The sequence below is a fragment of the Hevea brasiliensis genome, chromosome 1, assembly GCF_030052815.1.
Source record: "Hevea brasiliensis isolate MT/VB/25A 57/8 chromosome 1, ASM3005281v1, whole genome shotgun sequence".
Taxonomy (NCBI): Eukaryota; Viridiplantae; Streptophyta; class Magnoliopsida; order Malpighiales; family Euphorbiaceae; genus Hevea; species Hevea brasiliensis.
Genome location: NC_079493.1, coordinates 123,434,031 through 123,454,146, shown reverse-complemented (window position 1 = coordinate 123,454,146; position 20,116 = coordinate 123,434,031). Strand labels below are relative to the sequence as shown.

Sequence of the window (20,116 nt, the reverse complement as noted above, 5' to 3'; positions counted from 1 at the left end):
TTAATTAAATATGTTTATCCGTGAAGTTTTTAAAATATTAATATAAATTTAATACCAACGTGATTAGTTGTAGTATATTTTTAAAATTATGCTATTATTTTTTTTTTCAATAATAGAGATTCTTATCATAAATGATGTTATAAAGTAATTAAAATTAAATTGGATTGGCTATATTCTAAATTAAATTTGAGAAAGGTTTATAGCTCATTTTGAAGATTCAGGATAATAATAGATGGGTTATATAAAAGGGAAATAATAGTTTTTTTTAAATAATTCTCAATATAAAATGAATAATATCATAATTTATAATTAATAAAAGTTGAATTTGAAATTTCTACACCTATAAAATTAAAGAAAAATAAATCATGAAACCTTCTAGTCGATAATTTTATAATGCATTTGATTATTAAAGCAATAAAAAAAATTTAATTCTAAATTCAAATAGAAATTAAATTAAAAAAAAACTCACGAATAAAAAAAATACAAGAAAGCAAACACAAATTTTTAATAATAAAAGACAAAGAAGATCAAACGGTCGCCTTAAAAAGAAAAAAAAAAAAAAAAAGAGACTTGACTTGTAGAGTCACACCTTCATTTATGAATCCCATAAATTTTCCATTTAAGACCAATTACCCAAATTGAATTAATTTGTTGAGTTTTTCTTTTTTATATTAAATATATAAATTTTATATATCAAATATAATAAATTAAATTTAAACAAAAATTTTTCTTAATTTATTTTAAAATATCTTGAGATGTTGGTTATCATGCTTTGTCCATTTCGGACACTATACCACATAAAACAAAAATGATAACTTTAAAATTGGTATTTTAGTCAACCAAAAGTAGAAGACTTCTTTCCTTTTAATTTATATATATATATATATATATATATATATATATTAAACTCATGTCTACGTTCAACAAATAAAATACTAATATAATATAAATTTAAATAATACTTAAAAAAAACATAATTTAATTCTAATTTCAAAATTAAGAAAATTAAAATCGTAAGATTTTATCTCTCCACGATTGACTGTCTCAACATGTGGAAATTAATTCTTTCTTGCGCGTCTTCTTAAAAAAAATCTTTTTAATTTTAATTTTAATTTTTTCTCTTTTTAATATAACTTAATTTATATATTAAATAATAAGATATTATTAGCACAGAATAAATATAAAAGTCGTACTTAAAAAATAGAACTATAGGCTTCATTTTAGTCTGTCGATAGATAGATAGATAGATAGATAGGTGGATGGAGAAAGCATGTTTCTTTGAACTTCTAAAATGTTAAGGAAGGTTGTAGGGAAGTAGTGCTGCAGACTGCAGCGTTCTCTCTCTCTCTCTCTCAATGACCTTTGCTTGACTTTCAGCAGATCCTCCGATTTTCCAATCCCATTTCTTCTGTTTTCTTTCTTTCTTAAAAAAGTCAAAATATCCACCTTCTAATTTACCCACCACTCTCTTTCTTTCTTCCCAATCGTATGCCCACCATTCAAGTGCCCTCTTAAATCATCATTTTAATGAATAATTTTCCTAAAAAAAAAATCTCAAATAAATTAATATATTTTCACTCGAGATTAAATAAATTTAAATATTGAATAATAATTTATTTAACTCTTCATTTGATAATAATATCTTTTTAATTTATTTTTATAATTTTAAAACATTAGCATTTCTGTGCAATTTAAAAAAAAAAATCGTACGGTGTAAAAATTTAGGGATTTTTTTTTATAAAAATAAAAAGTATTTTTCTATGAAGAAATAAATAGAAAGAGAAAAGGTGGAGGTGTTTGATTGAGTGTGACATTTCAATGTAAAAAACAAACAACATGGAGCTAAAAGCATTAGAAAAATGAAAAAAAAGGGTATTTATTAAAGATAAAAACAAATAAAATATTAAAAAAAGATAGTGGAATTATGGATAATGCTCCCTTATTATTATAATGATAATGATATTGTTCATGAGGAGAAAAAGCGCTGGATACAGCAGAGGTCATAAGTGAAAATAGATGGGCGGCTAAGGGTATTTAAGAGAAACCAAAAAGTATCTGAAATTTCCACTCCAAATTTAATACAAATATTCATTACTAAACGACAAAAAAACCAAACTGGTTAATTGCTGTATGTATATATATGTGTGTGTGGAGAAGAAAAGATTGTAGCAGGAGAAGGTGGTAGTGGTACTGGTACACCTGAGGGTGAAAAGGAAAGAGAGACAGATTCTCAGGTGCAACCAGAAGCAGGGTTGAGTTTTGGTACCTATAAATGAGCTAGAACAAGGTAGCGAGTGTTTTCTTTTAAGAGAGAGAGAGTGTGAGAGAGAGTGTGAGAGAGAGAGCAGAAGGAGATAATCACAAAACCAAGGCAACATTAATTCCCACTTATTGTTTCTCGGCAACATTAATTCCCACTTATTGTTTCTCTGCACTTTACCAAATCCCAAAAGGTCTCTCTCTCTCTCTCTCTCTCTCTCTCTGCGTGCTTTTCTTGGACTTTGTACTCTTCTCCTTCTGGGTTTTTTATTTTGTTTGATTTTCTATTTTTTTATTCGCTGTATGAGTATAGCTTGTTGGGTACTTCTGTATGGTATTGAGGGTTTGATATCTTGTAGCATTTGAGCCATAAGATGGTGAAGAAGTTGAAAATTGTGGGTTTTGGCAAGAAAAGTCTGTTTTTTAGATAAGCAAGAAAAGTTTGTTATGGGTTATTGGTTTACTTTTATATCACTATTGTTTTGTATTTTTTTTCCAACTTTATTTTTGTTGTCTGTTTTATATTTTACTTTTGGGTTTTGCATGCGTGATATGGGTTCATATTTTAGATGGGAAATTTTGTGTTCGGGTAGCTTTCCTCTGTGGAAGATTGCATTCAACTGTTTGCTCTTTGGTTTGGAGTCTTATGCTTGTGAATGATCAGATTCTTTGTTCATTGTGATATCAAATTATTTCCAAAGAACACTCGATTATCTTCTATAGAGCTTAGTGAACCCTTCATGTTTTTCCCCCAGTTTTTGGGATTTGGGCTTTGCATGACAGGGCTTACTGGCTCAATTTGTGTACTTTCCCCTTTGATTGCGTCAGCGAGTTAGATTTATATGAAATAATTCTCTATCGTGATTGTAACAGTTCAAGTTCTCATTCATGCTCTTCATTTTTAGTTTCCAGTTCTTTGATTTTGTGTGTTGACGGTTCTTTTGCCATTAAATGGAGTCTGGATTTCTGTAATGATTTGGAGCCTAACGAAACATATCAAAAACATGTAAAAATAAGCTATTTTATCTACTTTAATTTGAATAGTGAAACTAGTTGTCTGGGGATGTGCTCAAACATTGCCCATTCTGTGGCTTGCATATTTCTAATGTAAGTAAGCTCATAAGTAGTTACTTAGTGATTCTAAATTATGGCATGGTTATCTGCAGCCTGCGTGCAAATGTAGAGAGGAGTATGTTTTATGGATATATACTAAAAATAGAATGATGGTAGTTAAGGTCACCATCTGGAGGAAAAAAAAGCTAATATTTAATTTCTCATAGAAAAGCATCTGCTCAAAAGAAAAATGCTGTTAGTTATGGTGGTATAAATTCTGTTGCCTGCTCATAAGGAAGCTTCTATAACCACAGATTTACTTGGTTGGGGCAGGGAAACTGGGGATGGGAGAGTGCTAGCATAAAAGTGGTGTATTCTGTTTGAATCTTCGCAGTTACCTTTTTAGGTTACTCTCAAATTTCATCAAATATTCTTGACTGGTCTTTCCTTCCTATCATCTTGACTTCTTTATTTCAATGCTGCAATTTCTTACTGGTGCTTTTTAGAAAGAAAAGTGTTACTGGTTTTCTAACATCATATTATATCAAAATCTTTAATTGGCAGCTTTTACTTGGATTCTTGGTGATCAATAAAGGAAGATAGATTCAACCTCAGGGTCATCGTTCAACATCTGGTGAGTTTATAATTGGAATCTAAGAGTTTGAATTTCAAAAATGCAGTAGCGTAAGAAAGATTCTGGTATCAATTCTGCCCATTTAACATCTCCACACATTATTGGTTGCGAACCATTAGGGATTTCTGCTTTATCAACAGTCCAACAGTCATCTTTATCTGAAGGTTTATGCTTGAAGATGGGGGTTCCACAACAGAATTTTCATGGTACCAAGAAATCAACTTTTCAATTTCAAGACCAGGATTCTTCTTCAACTCAGTCTACTGGTCAATCTTACCCTGAAGTAGCTCGCATGGGAGAAGGTAATGCATGCAAACAAAGCATATTTTCAGCACAATTAGCTTCTTATGTTAGTCTCCTATATTCTTTATTTTGAGAGTTCATGAAGGTTGGCTGCAGTGTGTGGGCTGAACTAAATAAAATTTTCCTCTTTGGTATTGTAAGTTCTTTATTTGGTAGTGCTGAAGGCTCACTGTAATTATTGAGTAAGGTCTCTTCTGGATGTCTGATTCTCGGTAAGTGCATGTTTCTATGGGGTTGGACATTCCAAATAAATGAGATAGATTTTGAAATATGTGTGTTGATTGTTAGTGGTACCACAGCTCTTTGGTTAAGTTTTAAGTTTGTTTTTGCATTATCCCTTTTCCATTTGATTGGTGGAGAAACCCTGTAACTTCTTCACCGTTAGTTTTGGTTTTTAAACTCTATAGCTCTTCTTGTGTAGCTTGGTAATACAGTATGGGAAGATATAATTTAGGAATTTCATTGTAAAATTAGGAAATTTAAGAGTTTTATCATTTAGGAATTTTTATCTTGTTAGGTCTCTTATTTAAGAATTTTATTATTTCATAGTTTATTTTGGTTTAATTTAGAATTTCTTAATTAAGATTGAATTAGGGTTCTAAAATCTTAATGTGATTGTGATTCCTAATTCTATAAATAAGACCTAAGTTTTTCATTATTAGATAAGTTTTGTTATGACAATTTCTATAAGTTTAATAATATCTTGAGAATTTAGTTCTCTTTTCTTCAAGGATTGGTCCTTGATTTTTCTTTGTTTTTGATTCTTTCCCATTGTTTTACATCAATTTTGGTATCGAGCCCAACTTCAATCTAAAGCTTCCGCAAACATTCAAGCCTTCTACCGTCACCTTCTTCACCTCGAAATCCCTTAATTACTGTTTAAAAAAAAATTTACAAAACTAGAAACAAAGTCTCTAAAAGAAACCAAGCAGTACCGATCAGCCTTCTTCTTTACCGGCAACTGGCCGGCAACTAGAACATCCCCACACCACTGCCAGAATACTTGTCGGCCTGTGAGAAGTCCACAGTTGCCCTTCCGGTCGCTAGAAATTGGCCGGAACTCCATATCTGGTCAGAGGTTGGATTTCGGCCTGAATATCAACCTGCTCAAATTTCAGATTTTCTCGGCTATCTGATCCTCCCCAGCCCTTCTCCAGTGGCTAATCTGCCTATCTTTATTGTTAGAACTACTGTTTGACTTCCCAGCTACAAAAATCCATTGGGTCAGATCAAGGAATTTGTTGGATTCTATTTTTTGGATGAAAATTATTCCTAAATTGCTGAAATTTCAGTTTTCTTCAATAAGTTATGCTTCTTTAAATTGAAATCATAATGAGGTTTGATAATGGACAATCGAATGACTTTAATGATTCATGAGTATAGCTAGATGAGTTATGGGATACAATTCAAGGAATACAAACTGAGATTGATGGATATTATGAACAGCTTGATGAAATATCTTATTTGATAGATTAATATGGTAGTCCTAATTATGCTCCTTGTGGTGTATTTGATGAGTATCAAGATATTCAAATAATCTTACAATATAGGGAGAAAGCACTTGAAGAATGTAAGAATGAATATCATGTTCGAAAAACTCATCAACAAGTTAAAAGAACTTGAAGAGTTTGACGCATGAAAAGAAGCGCATATGTTTCAATTGAGAGAGCAGTTGGATACAAGAAAAAGTATTGAAAATATAAAATCACGAAGTCTTGAAAATGCAAGGAAACTACAAAAAGAGCAAGAAAAACAACTTGAAATTGAAGAACAAAAAGAGCAAGTTGAAGATGAAGTTGAAGAAGAGCAACTTCAAATTGAAGAAGAGCAACTTGAAATTGAAGATGATCAAGCTGCAAAGTGGATAATGAAAATTGAAGAATCTAAAGTTTTGGTTGTTGAGCCTTCACCTGTTGAAGAGTCTATTTTAATGCAAAAAGTTAATCAAGTCTCAATTGTTGTTTTAATTGATTTTATTTGCCTAGTTGTTTCCAGGAATATTAAAGAGAGCGCAAACTTCTTCAAATTATTCTTGTTGCTACCATCCACGAAGATCATGTTGTGTGTTCTCCTTGCTTGGTTCTTGATCCTTCAACACTTCAGAACTTGGGGACAAGTTTTTTCTAAACAAGGGAGAATAATGCAGTATGGGAAGATAGAATTTAGAAATTATTTTCATTGTAAAATTAGGAAATTTAAGAGTTTTATTATTTAGGAATTTTTATCTTATTAGGTCTGTTATTTAGTAATTTTATTATTTTCTAGTTTATTTTAGTTTAATTTAGAATTCCTTAATTAGGATTCCTAATTCTATAAATAAGACTTAGGTTTTTCATTACTAGATAAGTTTTGTTATGACAATTTCTATAAGCTTAATAAAATCTTGAGAATTAGTTCTCTTTTCTTGAAGGATTGGTCCTTAATTTTCTGGATTGGTCCTTAATTTTATTTGTTTTTGATTCTTTCCCTTTGTTCTACATCACTTGGACGAATAATTATCTAATTTAGTTGCTCTTGTGATTGTTTAGGATTTAATGGAACTTGTGGAAAGGCTGAGGGAGGTCACACTAAATTAGCACCATCAATGGGAACTCAGGATTTTATCTTCCCTTCACAAGTTGACTACAGCCGGTCCATTGTAAGTTGATGCTTGATTGTGCTTTGTGGTTTGTGAGGATTGGTGGATTCTTATATTATTCTCCCATTTCAGGCTGGCGTTCCCGTCCATTTTGTAGAACCATATTTTGGGGGCTTACTAGCTGCATATGGACAACAGGCAATGGTAAGTGCGTGCACTGTATATTCTGTTGCTTCTCAATACTCTTTCTCAAACCTTATTAATTTTATTTATATATGCTACCTCAATTGGAGTTAAAAACCAAAAAAGAGATTGATCTGAGTGGAAAATCATTCCTATCTTTATGATTCTTCATTGGCCGGATATATGTTTTATAACTGTGCAGTTATGTTATATTTTAACATCCAGGAGCAATTCTATATTTAAGTAGTGCAAAAATTAAGTAAAGGCTAACCCTATACTTATATAAAATTTCAGAAAAGTGAAATTTTGTGGGAGATACTAGAGTAATTATTTCCCATGGTTCTACAAAATGTTACCATAGTTGGAACTCTCACAACCAATTAAATAATCAAATATTTTCTGTTATCAAATATGATCTTGATCCTATTGATAACTGTAAAGGAAATCTATATTCAGGAATGAGGAATATTATGTTAATGTGATGGAAACTTCAAAATCATCTTTCTGTCCCTGTCCGAGTGCACCATTTTTGCTGGAAATGTTTTCTGTCCAAAAAGAGTCCACTTCAACCTTGCACCACCATTTGATTCCCGAGACTCTAGACCATTTTTTTATTTCTGTAGTAGTTTCTCTTGGCATCCATGATTATTTGGCACGTTAAAGCTTTGTGCAAAGAAGCAACGCCGGCCTTAGATATTCTTCTATTCAAAAAAGAGGTCTATGGAGTTTGATGTCATTATATATAACTTATTCATTTTACTTAGCATCTCCTTTAATCTTATTCTATTCTGCTTTTCTTATTTTATTGATCCTTTTAAGTTCGGAAAAGTTTCTTTACTCTCAGCAATCACTTTAAGAAGTTAGATTTTTCAAGGCATTTATGCATAATGATTATACAATACAAGAATAACTGCCTTTTCATTCAGATGATCCAAGTGTGTGATTGATAACTATTAAATTTTACGTGCTTTCAAACTTGTGGATTCTACAATCCCAATCATGGTGTCAGGGATTCTGATTTCCCCACTGAACAATAATGACCTGCAAATTTATTTAAAGCACTCCACTATCATTTTTTACTACTGTGTATTCTTGTTACCTTCTGATGGGATTTCTTTCGATGAAATGGCCTCAGATTCATCATCCTCAGATGTATGGAATGGCTTCTTCTCGGTTGCCACTACCTCTTGAACTTACAAAAGATGAACCCATTTTTGTCAATGCAAAACAGTACAATGCAATTCTCAGGAGGAGACAGTACCGTGCCAAGCTTGAGGCTCAAAACAAACTCGTCAAAATTCGGAAGGTATGTGTTCTGTGATTTTGTCTATCCTGTTAAACTTCTATATTTCTCCCTTGCCATGCCATGGATGGGCACTGTCGTTGTTTGACTGATTAAGCATTATTATTTTGGTGTCACTCTAAAATTTCTGCAGCCATATCTTCATGAATCTCGGCACCTTCATGCACTGAAGAGAGCTAGGGGCTGTGGTGGACGCTTTCTCAATGTGAAAAAGCATGACAAGTCCGATGATGCCACAGGCTCTGCTGAAATTCATTTGGCTGGAAATATGTCAGAATCTGAAGTTCATCTTTATGCATTGAAGAGAGGTAGGAGTTGTGGTGGACATTTTCGCAATGTGAAAAAGCATGACGACTCTGATGATGCCACAGGCTCTGCTGAAATTCATTTGGCTGGAAATATGTCAGAATCTGAAGTTCATCAGCCAGAAAATCACAGAGATGGTGCTTCTGCCACTTCTTGCTCAGACATCACAAGTGCCTCCAACAGTGGCAACATCTTCCAGCAGCCAGAATTCAAGTTCTCTGGATACCCTTCTCACGTTGTTGGGACCATGCAAGGGCGCTGAGTTGGTATGCATGGTGGTGGAAGCCAGCACCGTGCATCTGCCCTCTTGTGCGAGAAGAGGCATACAACCAATCTCGGCAATCCGTGTTCGCCACCAATTAGAAGACAGTTGCTAATATTTCCTTGGGAAGTCATCCTTGGCTCAGTTAATCTGCATTTTGTTTGTTTCGTTGCATGCATGCGTATTCTCCAAAACTGATGATTTGACTCGATGTGTCTACGTTCATGTACTTGTGAATTGAGAAGGTATGCTGGTTGATGACAAATTTAACACATCTAGCACTTGTACTAATTTCTGGGTGAAGCTCTGCATGTTTATCCATTTCATCTTTAGTTCTACAAGTTCTCTACTTGAGGCCTAAAATTTTTTGCCTTTCAGCATGAGAATTAAAAAAAAAAATTAATTAAATTGAAATTTCGGAGAATTCTAATTTCTAAATAGGATTATAAAAGGAGGGTTGAAATTAATATCTTGGTTATAATTTTTTTTCTTTAAATAAATATAATAAGGTCTCTCCTTCAGTTGTTTAATGACTTCATGCCTAACATACTAAATTATTTGTAAGGTTTAATTTTGTTAATAGATTAGTTAGTATAGTTAAATTTTTTAAATATTATTGTATTAATAAAATCGTACTTATATTTAAATTTTAAGTTTAAATAGTTATTTAGTTTATATTTAATAATTATATTCCTTATTAAGTAATAATTTTTTTGAGTGGTAAAAAAATTAATAATCTATAATTTTGTACAAAATTATTTAATTTATAGTAGTATTTTTAATAAATAAATTTAAAAATAGTAATTATTTAATAAATTTAAAAATAATAATTACTTAAACATAAAATTAAAATTTAATGATTATTTTCTAATAAAATAAAATTTTAAAATTAAATTATTTTAAATTAAAAAAATAAACAAAATTAGCAAAGTTAATAAATTGACGATCAATATAAATAATAGTAATTCATCTGCTAACTAAATTAATCTCATAAATTAAATTATTTTTCATATGTATTATAAAAATTAACTTATAATTTATCATATTTATATAAAATTTTTTTTAATCGTTTCATACAAAATTTAACTTGTTATAATATTTTTATACTTAAATAAACATAATTAAGAAATAATTTTAAAAATTTTCATTAAATTATTTAAAAAATTAATTTGAATATTACTAGAGGTAAACTTCCATTTCCAAAATCCATCAAATCTAGGAAATTTTAAATTTGTATTATATTCCCGAGAAATGGGTATTGGATCATCCAGCCAGTTAACCCGACTGACAAACCCATGTTCAAACCCTAACTGAAATTTAAATTCCCAAAATACCCATAAGAAATCCACAAATCCCTTATCATCCTTCATTTGTTCCATCTACAATTGAATTGTATTTCTATAAATCCTTTCACAATCAAAATTGAAATTCTTTTCTTTGTAAAAAAAGTTGTTGACTTTGGTTTTACAGAAATAAAAACAGGAAAAAAAAAAACTGAGCTTTGAAATTTCAATACACAGAGAGAAAAGGGAATGGAGGGAGCAGCAGCAGGAGCTCAGTACAACCCACGAACAGTTGAAGAGGTTTTCAAGGATTTCAAAGGCCGCAGAAGTGGCTTAATTAAAGCCCTTACTACTGGTAAATGCTAGTTCAATTTTCTCTATCTTTTCCTTTTGAACTTGGTGCTTTTCGTTTTACTGGAATTGCACAGTTTTGAAACTCTTCTTCTTCTTCCCTTTTTTTTTTTTTGTTTTTTTTTCTTCTTTTTGGCAATTTTGCTGGGGTTTTCCTTTTTTGAGGCGGGTAGTTTGTTTTCTCGGTTGGTTTTCGTGTTAATTGGCTTAACTGGCGTAATGAATCTGTCTCTCTTACCATGATAATTTTTGTTTAAAAATCGCATTTACTGGTCATAATTTTACTTTGTTTTCAATTTTTCTGGAGAAAATGGAGGATTTTTTTTCTCTGGGTTTTGACGGGAAAATTACGATACAACACAGGAGTCAGAATGGTTGGTTGCTGAGAAAATCTGAGGAATTGGAAATTGGAGAAAAGTGTAAATTTCGTCTAGTTCTTTATGTTGTGTTTTCTGGGAAGTGAAAAACCGCTCTATTAGTGTAGTAATACTGGAGTGAGATTGGTCGCTTGTGGAGGATTCATATTTTTCCCGCTTAAATAAAATCTTCTATTAATTTGAGCTGCATTTCCTTACCAACAAATTATGAAACAAAGTTTCAATATTCCACTTCTAATGAGTCACTGGAGCAAGTGGGCATTTTGTTCATTGAAATTAGGAAATGCATGTTTGTTTTTAGTGTGATATGGTTTTCGATTTTGTTATTGCAGATGTTGAAGTGTTCCATTGGCAATGTGACCCGGGTGAGATAAGATTTTCTTCTTACTTAGAATTATTTAATGTCTTAATCCTAGATAAAATAAAATGATAGAGTAAAGATCATACTGGATTATGTCAAAGCTTAAAGTTGGTTCAAATAAGGAACATTTAATAACTATGCTTATGGTCTTTGTAATTGATCTATGTATGTTGTACATTCAGAGAAGGAAAATCTGTGCTTGTATGGCTTTCCCAATGAGCAATGGGAAGTCAGTTTACCTGCTGAAGAAGTGCCTCCAGAACTTCCTGAGCCTGCACTTGGTATTAACTTTGCAAGAGATGGCATGCAAGAAAAGGACTGGTTATCCTTAGTAGCTGTCCATAGTGATGCATGGCTGCTTTCTGTGGCCTTCTATTTTGGTGCCAGATTTACATTTGATAAAGCTGACAGGTATATTTACTAGTTGAATGATTGTAGATGTGCTGATTTCATGGCTATCAACAATGATAAACTGATTTATTACTTTAGTCTAATTGTGGTTGCTTTTCTGGAAAACCATCTATATCTTCAGTGTGGATAAAACATAAAAAATAAACCAGCTGCCTCATTTTAATGTTTAGTTAAGTTCTATAATGTAGCAGCACGAGACCTTTACATAAGTCATTACAAATCTTCTTGATTGTGATGCAGGAAGCGACTTTTTGATATGATAAATGATGTTCCGACAATATATGAAGTTGTGACTGGTGGTGAAAAGAAACAAGTGAAGGAGAAGTCATCTGTCACCAATCACAGTAGCAACAAATCCAAGTCAAACTCCAAAGTGGTAAAAAAGGCACTCTTCAAAAGATATTCTAATTCTTTGGTTTTATTCCCAAGTGTGTTAAAGTAGCAATTTTTGTGACTAAAGGCCCATCATGCAATTCTGTTTTTCAATTGTAGATTCTTTGATCCACAAATAGCAGCATGGAACAATATTTTGGTTCATTCCTGCGGTCAGGACAAATGCAGTTGAACTGTTTAGCCCTAAAAGGAGCCTTTAACTAGTTAGTATTTTAGTTAAGTAGACAAATAGCTTTAGTCTATGTTTGATGAAATGCTGAAACATGCTTGTTCATTGATTTAGAGTCTTAGACGAATGGTAATTCTTTGACTAGTTCTTGTCAAGCCTCTGTGACAGAGGTCAAGTACTAAACATGATACTTTGGATTTGGAATTTTTGATGATAGCTGTTTTTTATGTGCTTGGATCTTAAGCATCATTGATTTGCTTGCATAACAATTGAATATGAATTTTATAATGGTGGATGTTAATGTCAATTTAAGTATCACTGGCTACTTCATGCTATTGTGCATGTGGTTGGAGATATTGTGGGTCATGATATCTTCCTGAATTGCTTCACCGGGGGAATTTACATTCATTTTAATTGATATTTGTCTCTTAACTGTGCAGAAGTGTGCATTTCTTTTTTCCTATCATTTTCTTTTGTGGGTACCAATCATTGACCTCGGGGTTTTCTTTTCCTAATGATCTCAAAATTAGGCAACTGTTGACATTTGTTCAATGCCTTGGGTTATTCTTATGCTAGATGTCTTAAATAAAGAGAATAAACTGATATTGATTGTTTTCTTTTTTGCTTTCATATGCTTGTGTGGCAAGCAGCGAGAATCTCAGGGAAAGTTTTCAGAAGCATCACAGCCAAAGGATGAAGATGAGGTCTTGGATGAGGAAGATACTGACGAGCATGGGGAGACATTATGTGGTGCATGCGGTGAGAACTATGCAGCTGATGAATTCTGGATTTGCTGCGACATCTGCGAGAGGTGGTTCCATGGCAAGTGTGTGAAGATCACCCCTGCTAGAGCTGAGCATATTAAGCAGTACAAGTGCCCATCCTGCAGTAACAAGAGAGCTCGCCCTTGATATATGGGTGAGGACACTGGTTTTGCCTTTGCAGTCTCTGTTGCTGGAGTCAGCTAATTGGCTTCTTAACCAGTATGTTTCTTGGATCTATTTTATGTGCAGTGTGTTAGCGGCTTAGCGCGGGTAGTACGTGTTTCTATATGAAATTTAACTTTCATTGTAGAAATCGTTTAATGTTCTCGTGCTTTGATGTAAGTGCATCATAGAAATTGTTACGTGTGAATATCTCAAATCAGTGAAAATCCCAAAACACAAAGAGAAGTTACATTGGAAGTTCAAGCCTTTAATATGCCATAGACATCAAAACAAAGCACAGTTTACAAATAGGCAATTCTGTATCTGCCAATGTTCAACATTAACATTTAACATGCGTGCAATTTCTTCTTAAGACATATGACCTCGCATCATGTTGCAGATTGACTAATTTTAATTAAATAAGACCTATTAAATAAGCGATGTAACGAGTCTTAACAAGCTGAAAGAAAGAGAGATATCCTTCTGCGGGACAGGAGACAATGGACCTATTCAACAAACACTCTTGCTAATAGAACAAAGTGCCCTCTTTGTCAGCTGATTGGAAGTGGATTGAGCTTCTGGTTTTGGATTTATTGAGTTTGTGGACCACATTAGTATTACATTTGAACATGCTTTTGATAGATTATTGCAGACAGCAAATTATTTGAAGAGACAACATTGGGTGTTTTCTCACTTCCTATGACAAAACTACAAAGTTAAAGAATCATAGCAAAACCAACTTGAGATTATATAAAACAATAGATGAACATAGTAATAAAAATCTAGCTTAGGTTCAAATCACTTATTAAATAATCAAAAGTTTAGATTCAACCATATTGGAGTGCTTATCAAAGTTTTAATCTTAGAGATTTAAAATCATTAATTATTAATTTATTACCCACCTAATAGTGTTTATCCAAATGCTACCTCCTTTCTCAAATCACAAGTTACTATTTATTAACTTATTTTTAGCCACTAACCTTACCACTTAGAATGCATACAACCTTGATAAGGAGAAAAATAAAATACACTAAAAGAAAGAAGAAGAATTTAAGCACTAGGCACAAGAAAACATGACTAGCATCCAAAAACATCAAAGTTAAAAAAGAAGTATATGCATCTTCATTGGTGGAAGTTTTTTGTTTAGAGATATGTAATGGCATGAAAGTGATTCAGATTATGTCCATACAACCTATGAGTTCACCTAGATTTAATGATGACAAAACAGTACCAATCATCTACAATTAATTTACCTTTAAAGTAAACTGATAATACAGGTTTTATATTATCGATTCTCTTAGAATTGAAGGACAATTAGAATTGTCTTTCTCAACTATCTATTATTTTATTTATATACTTTATACAGAACAAAAATTAAGGATAATATAAAAAATATATATATGTCTTTTCATTTTATAAAGAGGTTTATCTAGCTGAGCGAGACTAATCATTTCCTAGTCTCTGGGAATAGCTTGAAAACCCTAACAGATAGAAAAAGAAACGTATATCTCTATATTAAACTGTGTATAGTGGATGCCCCCAAGCTCGAAATTGGGATGTTACCATGCCGGAGCTTCATTTTTATAAATGTGATGATAACTTACGAGTTAATAAGCTATGATTAATGTAGGTTTAATTCATATGAGAGTTAGATGGTTGAAATTTGAAATTTAAAAAAAAAAATTCTCAATTTCATGCTAGTGAAGGATGAAAGTAACCATGGAGAGAGATCTTGCACAAGAACTGGCTCTGAGGAGGGGAGCTACTCAAAACAGTGTCTGAAAATTAATAACCAAACATTTTAAACTGTGTTTGAACTCTGAAGATTTAAAGGCGTGCAAAAGTGGTGGACCAAGTAATGCAAAAATCCCACTTCCATCATTGAAGTCACCCACCAAAAAAAAAAAGAAAAAGGAGTTTGTCTTCTCCTAACACTCAACAGTAAGAGCCCCTTTAATGGGTGGCTCAGACTAACTCAGAAACAAATTGATATTATGTGTAGACTACCTTAAAGTCTGTGACCATACTAAATTTCCCAGGTTCATTTCGTCCCAAGTCAATAATGTCACTAAATGACCTCCATATGACACTATAACCGGACTAGATCCCCAAGAATTCATTGAAACCTAAAAAAATTTTGATGACTATTGAACTTAGTACAATATCAACTTGCAAAGTATGCTCTGAGAAAACATTGAGACCAGTTCAAACTTCAAAATTTAATTGCTAAACACGGCCTATCTACAGAATAGCTAGTAGATAGCATACATCAGGGACATATTTTAATAGGCTACGATCATGTTATAGCACAATAGGAGGTTAGCTGCATATAGCAACCAAATGCCCAATCGCAATATAATCTTCTGGATTTTAATCAGTTTCGGATTTTTGGTTGGACGCCAACATAAAAGATGTGGACATAGTGGGATGACTAAAAGACTTGATACTGCAAATCTCTATTTGGAAAACTGGCACATTTGAACACGAAATTCTGTTTTCTAATTTTCTTAGAAAATTTTTCTAGAAAACTACTCTGATTTTTAACAAGTAAACAAACCCTATGTAACCCCACCATTAACTAATAACTACAGTTATCCCCAGCAAAACACAATAACCTCCACTGAAAAGCTCACTAACAGCAAGAAGAAATAAAAATGTGATATGGACGCCTAAATTGATATCTCTGATTTGCCTAGAAAACATAATTAGAACTAAAGCATGCAGAGCACTCATGAATTCTACAACTATCTCAGATTCACGAGGTTTCATCCACCGTTGAGACCAAACGCTGTTCTCTTTTCAATCCAAGGAATCTTGAACATTCTGAATTATTCATAATAGCAGCAGAAAATAAAAATTGTTTGGACATATCAACTCTTAGTTATATTGTTGAAATTCATGCCGTAAACAAACCAGAAATTGTTGATGATCAGACTTTGTAACATCAATAAGAAGCAGAGGAAGAACTGTTGATGTAATGAGATTTTTCCTAGATACTTAGAAAAGCTATTTTGGTTTATGTTTATGTCCTCACAGCTGTGTATTTTGTACTGATGTAACAGCTCTTTTGGTTATGTATGGTTGGGCTTAATTTGCTGCCTAATTTGCTGAGAGTTGTTATTTAATTACTGCTGTAGTTGTTAGAGCAGTAGGTGGTGTGTATTGACTGATGTAACTCTCTTTTTGCATATATATAACCTGTAAAATGAACTCTCCATATGAGAGAAGTATTATCTTCAAAAAAACTGGTTCTTTGCAATTTTTTATCTGCTTACTCTGCTCTGTTTTCACTTCCAGAATTGTAACAAGAACAAAATTTTTATGTACAGTGAAAACCTGCATGCACATTCATTGATCATCTTTCTTAGGCAGGGTGGGTAACAAAAAGAAAGATAAGGGAAAAGGGGAGAAACATGGCAAGTTGAGAGCAAGTGGGCAGCATCCGTTTAGACAGATAAAAGAATAAAAACTTCCATTTCTCTTATTTTTTTTTCTTATTATTTTTTCTGCATTCTTTATCATTGCAAAATCTCGTGGTTCTTTGCTGAGAGCCGTTTCAGAAACTCAAAGGTAGTGATCATGGTTGTGGCAGACAGAGACATGGAAGCCCAGCGCGGCCCCAATCCCCTGTAACAAGCCGTCCAACCACCTTCCCTAAGAAGATTTCTAATAGTCTGCCCAATAGTTGGTCCACGCCTCCCATTCTCCTCCCTATCCAAAACTTGCAATCTGGTCTTAATTGTATCAAGTGGCATTGTAATTAAAGCTGAAACACCACCCGCCATGGCTGCACAGACTCCCTGAACTGCCATTACGGTTTTCGAATCCGGTCTCAATGCATTGATCCCACTTTCATTCCCATCTTCATCTTTCTTGTAAAAGCAACACCGCATACCACCCCAAACCGTCCTCTGCACACAGAGTAGGAAGCCCACCAAACCGCGTTTGATGGTGCATATGTCAAAATGGATATCCCAAACCCTCTATACAAGCCCCTGGGTCCATCCGGGCGAACGATTTTCCTAAACGCATCAATCCCATTTGAATATTTACATGTTGACGCATTAGAAACCCAATTCAAACCACCCCCTTGAACCATAAGCCTTTGGCTCACAACATCAATAGGGGTCCAAACAAGTTGAGCTGCCATGGCTGCACTCAACCCAGCAGCGGCATTGGCAATTGCTCCTGCGGTCCCCTCTGGAAACCCTAATCGGATCGTGGCAGTCCCCACGTTACTCTTGGTAAGCTCAAGCACTGCCATGTAGAGTGCTCTAGCCGGAATTGTACCCATCAAGGAAGTCCCAAATCCTCGATACAAAGCTCTAAAACCCTCATGCCTAACGATCCCAAAAGCGGTCTTCACGCACGGAACCTGAGATTGGGCAACTTGTTGCCTGGTTTTTAACACAACCACAGGATAAAGAGTAGCCGATACACCTGAAAAGAGCGCAGCACCAAGGAAGAAGAATTTCCATTTATCGAGCATTTCCCAACCAATATCAGCAGGGATATGAATTTCTTGCTCTGATTCATCTTCAGCCGCGCACAGATTCATCTTTGCCGCTTCCCCAATGTTCACACAAAGTCCTAATCTGTACAAAAAATTTAAAAAAAAAAAACTATACAAAAACAAGAGCTTCCAGTATATGATACAAAACTCCAACGATTACTAACATACAAAATGAAACGAAATTTCTCGAAGTTACTAGGGAAAAGCACAACTTATTCCGAAGAGGAAATCCACCCACACCAAAGCTATGACGCTCAGAGATGCAAAAAAAGCAATACCGTTGAAAGTTGAGTAATAAATGTATGCCTCTGGGTAGGCATAGGCTAGAACAGCAGTTCCAGCTTCACATATATTTGTGTCGCTGCATTTAGGACCACCAGAGTTATTTGCAAAATTTTGCTGCCACACACCACCAGGTGGGTTCATTGCTGCTTGGAAAGTCACGGTTGCAATTACTGTAGCCACTACCATTAATGCACCTCTTGATTCTTCTACATCGTATTGCAAGTGTTTCATGCATTTCCCAAACCATGATTTTGCTTCTGATCTTTTGGTAGAATTTACAGCAGTTTCTGGTGCAATAGATATAATTGCACTAGTTGGTTGCGGTGAAAGATTGCTGTTTAGATTTACTGCTCTTTCAGCACCGGCTTCCATTAAAACACCTCGAATTTCTAGACTTTTGAAGTCCCTTGGACACTGCTCTAACAAATCCAGGGCTGTCAAACCCATTCCATTTAAGTTATTCAGTCTTTCTTTCACTTCAGGTAATGAAAGGAGGTACCTTATAGTCTGCTCAAGGGAAATATATACATAAATCTCTATTACTACTTTAAATTTGAGTGTGTAAAAGAAATTGTTTGTTTATTGATAATAAAAAGCTTAAATTACCTCCAATTGGTTTAGCATGGCGGCTAAATGCAAGATGGTATTGCCATCTTGATTTCTCAAGTTGATAAAATCATCATTAAGCATGGGGACCAATAACTTCAGAGCATCCAAATGGTTATATTTTACACACAGATGCAAGACTCTGTCTCCATCGAGAAGCACTGAAATGGACTCAGAACTTGCACAAACCAATTCTTGAATTGCTTCAACTCTGCCTCTCATGGCAGCTAAGTGGAGAGGAGTTCTACCATCTTGATCACGAGCCAAGCAAACGTCTTTGTCTTGAATTAGCAAAGCTTTGACAATCTGAGTATGGCCCTCAGCAGATGCCAAGTGAAGAGGAAACCTTCTTAACGAGTCACATTCTGAGGCCATTTTAGGACATCTTTCAAGAATAGCTATGGTGAAATCAAGATGGCCAAGCAAAGCTGAAATGTGCAAAGGTGTTTCAGTGAAGTGGGTAAGTGAAACTGCGCAAGGTTGTGATGCAGCCCCTCATTGCTGCTTCATACAACATTGTTGAATCTTCTGTGTACGGCCTAACCTCCATGGTTGTTCTCTCTTCTCTCTCTCCTTGTAAGAAGAAAAAGATTGTTTACACGCAGAAGAAATTGATAAATCTTTACAAATAATTTAAGCCCATCTAATTCTTTAACAATAACTAGCAATAAATTTTCTGTCGCTTTAGTTTCCTGTAAAATGATTAACCATCCAAATCATCTTGGTGAAGTTTTTATTAATCAAGAATACTTAGGAAAATAATTTGTTTTCTTAGTATAACAAATTAAAAGATTAAAAAGAAAGTAAATAATGTCACAAATTATAATTTTTTAATTTAAATAAATTATAATTTTTTAATTCTCATTATTGAATTTTTGAAATGAAAAAAAGGTACACAGAATATCATAATAAACAGTAAATCGTATAGGAACTAACATAAAAAGAAAACATATAAAATTATAATAGCAATTATCAATAAATTTCAACCCTAACCTTTCACCAAGAAATAAGAGAAGAATCCTGCGTACCAAAGAACCAAGAGTGGAGATTTCAGATGTACAGAGTTCTTATTTCTATATTAATGACAAAAAAAAAAAAAAAAAAAAATCTTTGTAAGGCAATTCTGTTTATTATTGTAATGCCAATTGACATGTTTCCTAATAAAGGATCTTCTTATTCCTTTCTTGCACTATGCTGCCATGGGTTTTACTCAAATTATTTCTTTCTTGCACCATGCTGCTATGCTTTATGCCCAAGTTAACTGATTCCTTATATGCTCTCAAATTATAACACTGCCAATCTCCATATCAAAGCTTTTAAATAAATAAATAAATTTAATAAGAAACAAATTAGGAAAGAATTTCCTCAACTTCTCGTATAAATTTAATAAGAAACAAAGTATGAAAGATCAATGAATAAATAGAAGCAAATTGCAAACACTAAAGAAGCCGTATATAACACAGCAAACTCCAAAATGCATTGTTGTGGCTTGAAGTGCAAAAGCATGGCACAAGAATCTTTTAAGTTGGGTACAAAAGCATGGTGTAAGAAAATGCTAAA

General features: G+C 33.4%; 3 protein-coding genes and 1 pseudogene across 6 annotated transcripts; 2 read left to right on the top strand and 2 right to left on the bottom strand.

The window, feature by feature from the left end:
- Window positions 1–2,142: 2,142 nt before the first annotated feature.
- On the top strand, window positions 2,143–9,202 carry LOC110641538 (nuclear transcription factor Y subunit A-6). 3 transcript variants are annotated; one of them, XM_058150863.1, is made up of 7 exons: window positions 2,143–2,453; window positions 3,908–3,946; window positions 4,066–4,248; window positions 6,778–6,887; window positions 6,960–7,031; window positions 8,146–8,316; window positions 8,447–9,202. In XM_058150863.1, exons 3-7 carry the CDS (start codon window positions 4,125–4,127, stop codon window positions 8,879–8,881), a joined length of 912 nt encoding a protein of 303 aa, XP_058006846.1. In that variant the 5' UTR covers window positions 2,143–2,453; window positions 3,908–3,946; window positions 4,066–4,124; the 3' UTR covers window positions 8,882–9,202. The 3 variants fall into 3 exon arrangements, with proteins under 3 accessions (XP_058006846.1, XP_021649007.2, XP_058006841.1); XM_021793315.2 differs by lacking the exon at window positions 3,908–3,946 and having other exon boundaries at window positions 3,993–4,248; XM_058150858.1 differs by lacking the exons at window positions 2,143–2,453; window positions 3,908–3,946 and adding an exon at window positions 2,460–2,664 and having other exon boundaries at window positions 4,111–4,248.
- A 1,057-nt stretch (window positions 9,203–10,259) lies between these two features.
- On the top strand, window positions 10,260–13,410 carry LOC110641545 (PHD finger protein ALFIN-LIKE 3). 2 transcript variants are annotated; one of them, XM_021793325.2, is made up of 5 exons: window positions 10,260–10,519; window positions 11,225–11,257; window positions 11,436–11,664; window positions 11,905–12,049; window positions 12,877–13,410. In XM_021793325.2, the coding sequence occupies exons 1-5, from the start codon at window positions 10,414–10,416 to the stop codon at window positions 13,135–13,137; spliced, it is 774 nt and encodes a 257-aa protein (XP_021649017.1). In that variant the 5' UTR covers window positions 10,260–10,413; the 3' UTR covers window positions 13,138–13,410. The 2 variants fall into 2 exon arrangements, with proteins under 2 accessions (XP_021649017.1, XP_021649018.1); XM_021793326.2 differs by having other exon boundaries at window positions 10,273–10,519; window positions 11,905–12,040.
- Window positions 13,411–16,630: 3,220 nt separating this feature from the next.
- LOC131182175 (uncharacterized) lies at window positions 16,631–17,865 on the bottom strand (annotated as a pseudogene).
- On the bottom strand, window positions 17,775–19,306 carry LOC110641532 (ankyrin repeat-containing protein BDA1). The gene is given in 4 exon segments (XM_021793295.2): window positions 17,775–17,905; window positions 17,908–18,457; window positions 18,557–19,028; window positions 19,030–19,306. Coding segments are annotated over 4 exon segments (1,230 nt in total). The 5' UTR covers window positions 19,107–19,306.
- Window positions 19,307–20,116: the final 810 nt, after the last annotated feature.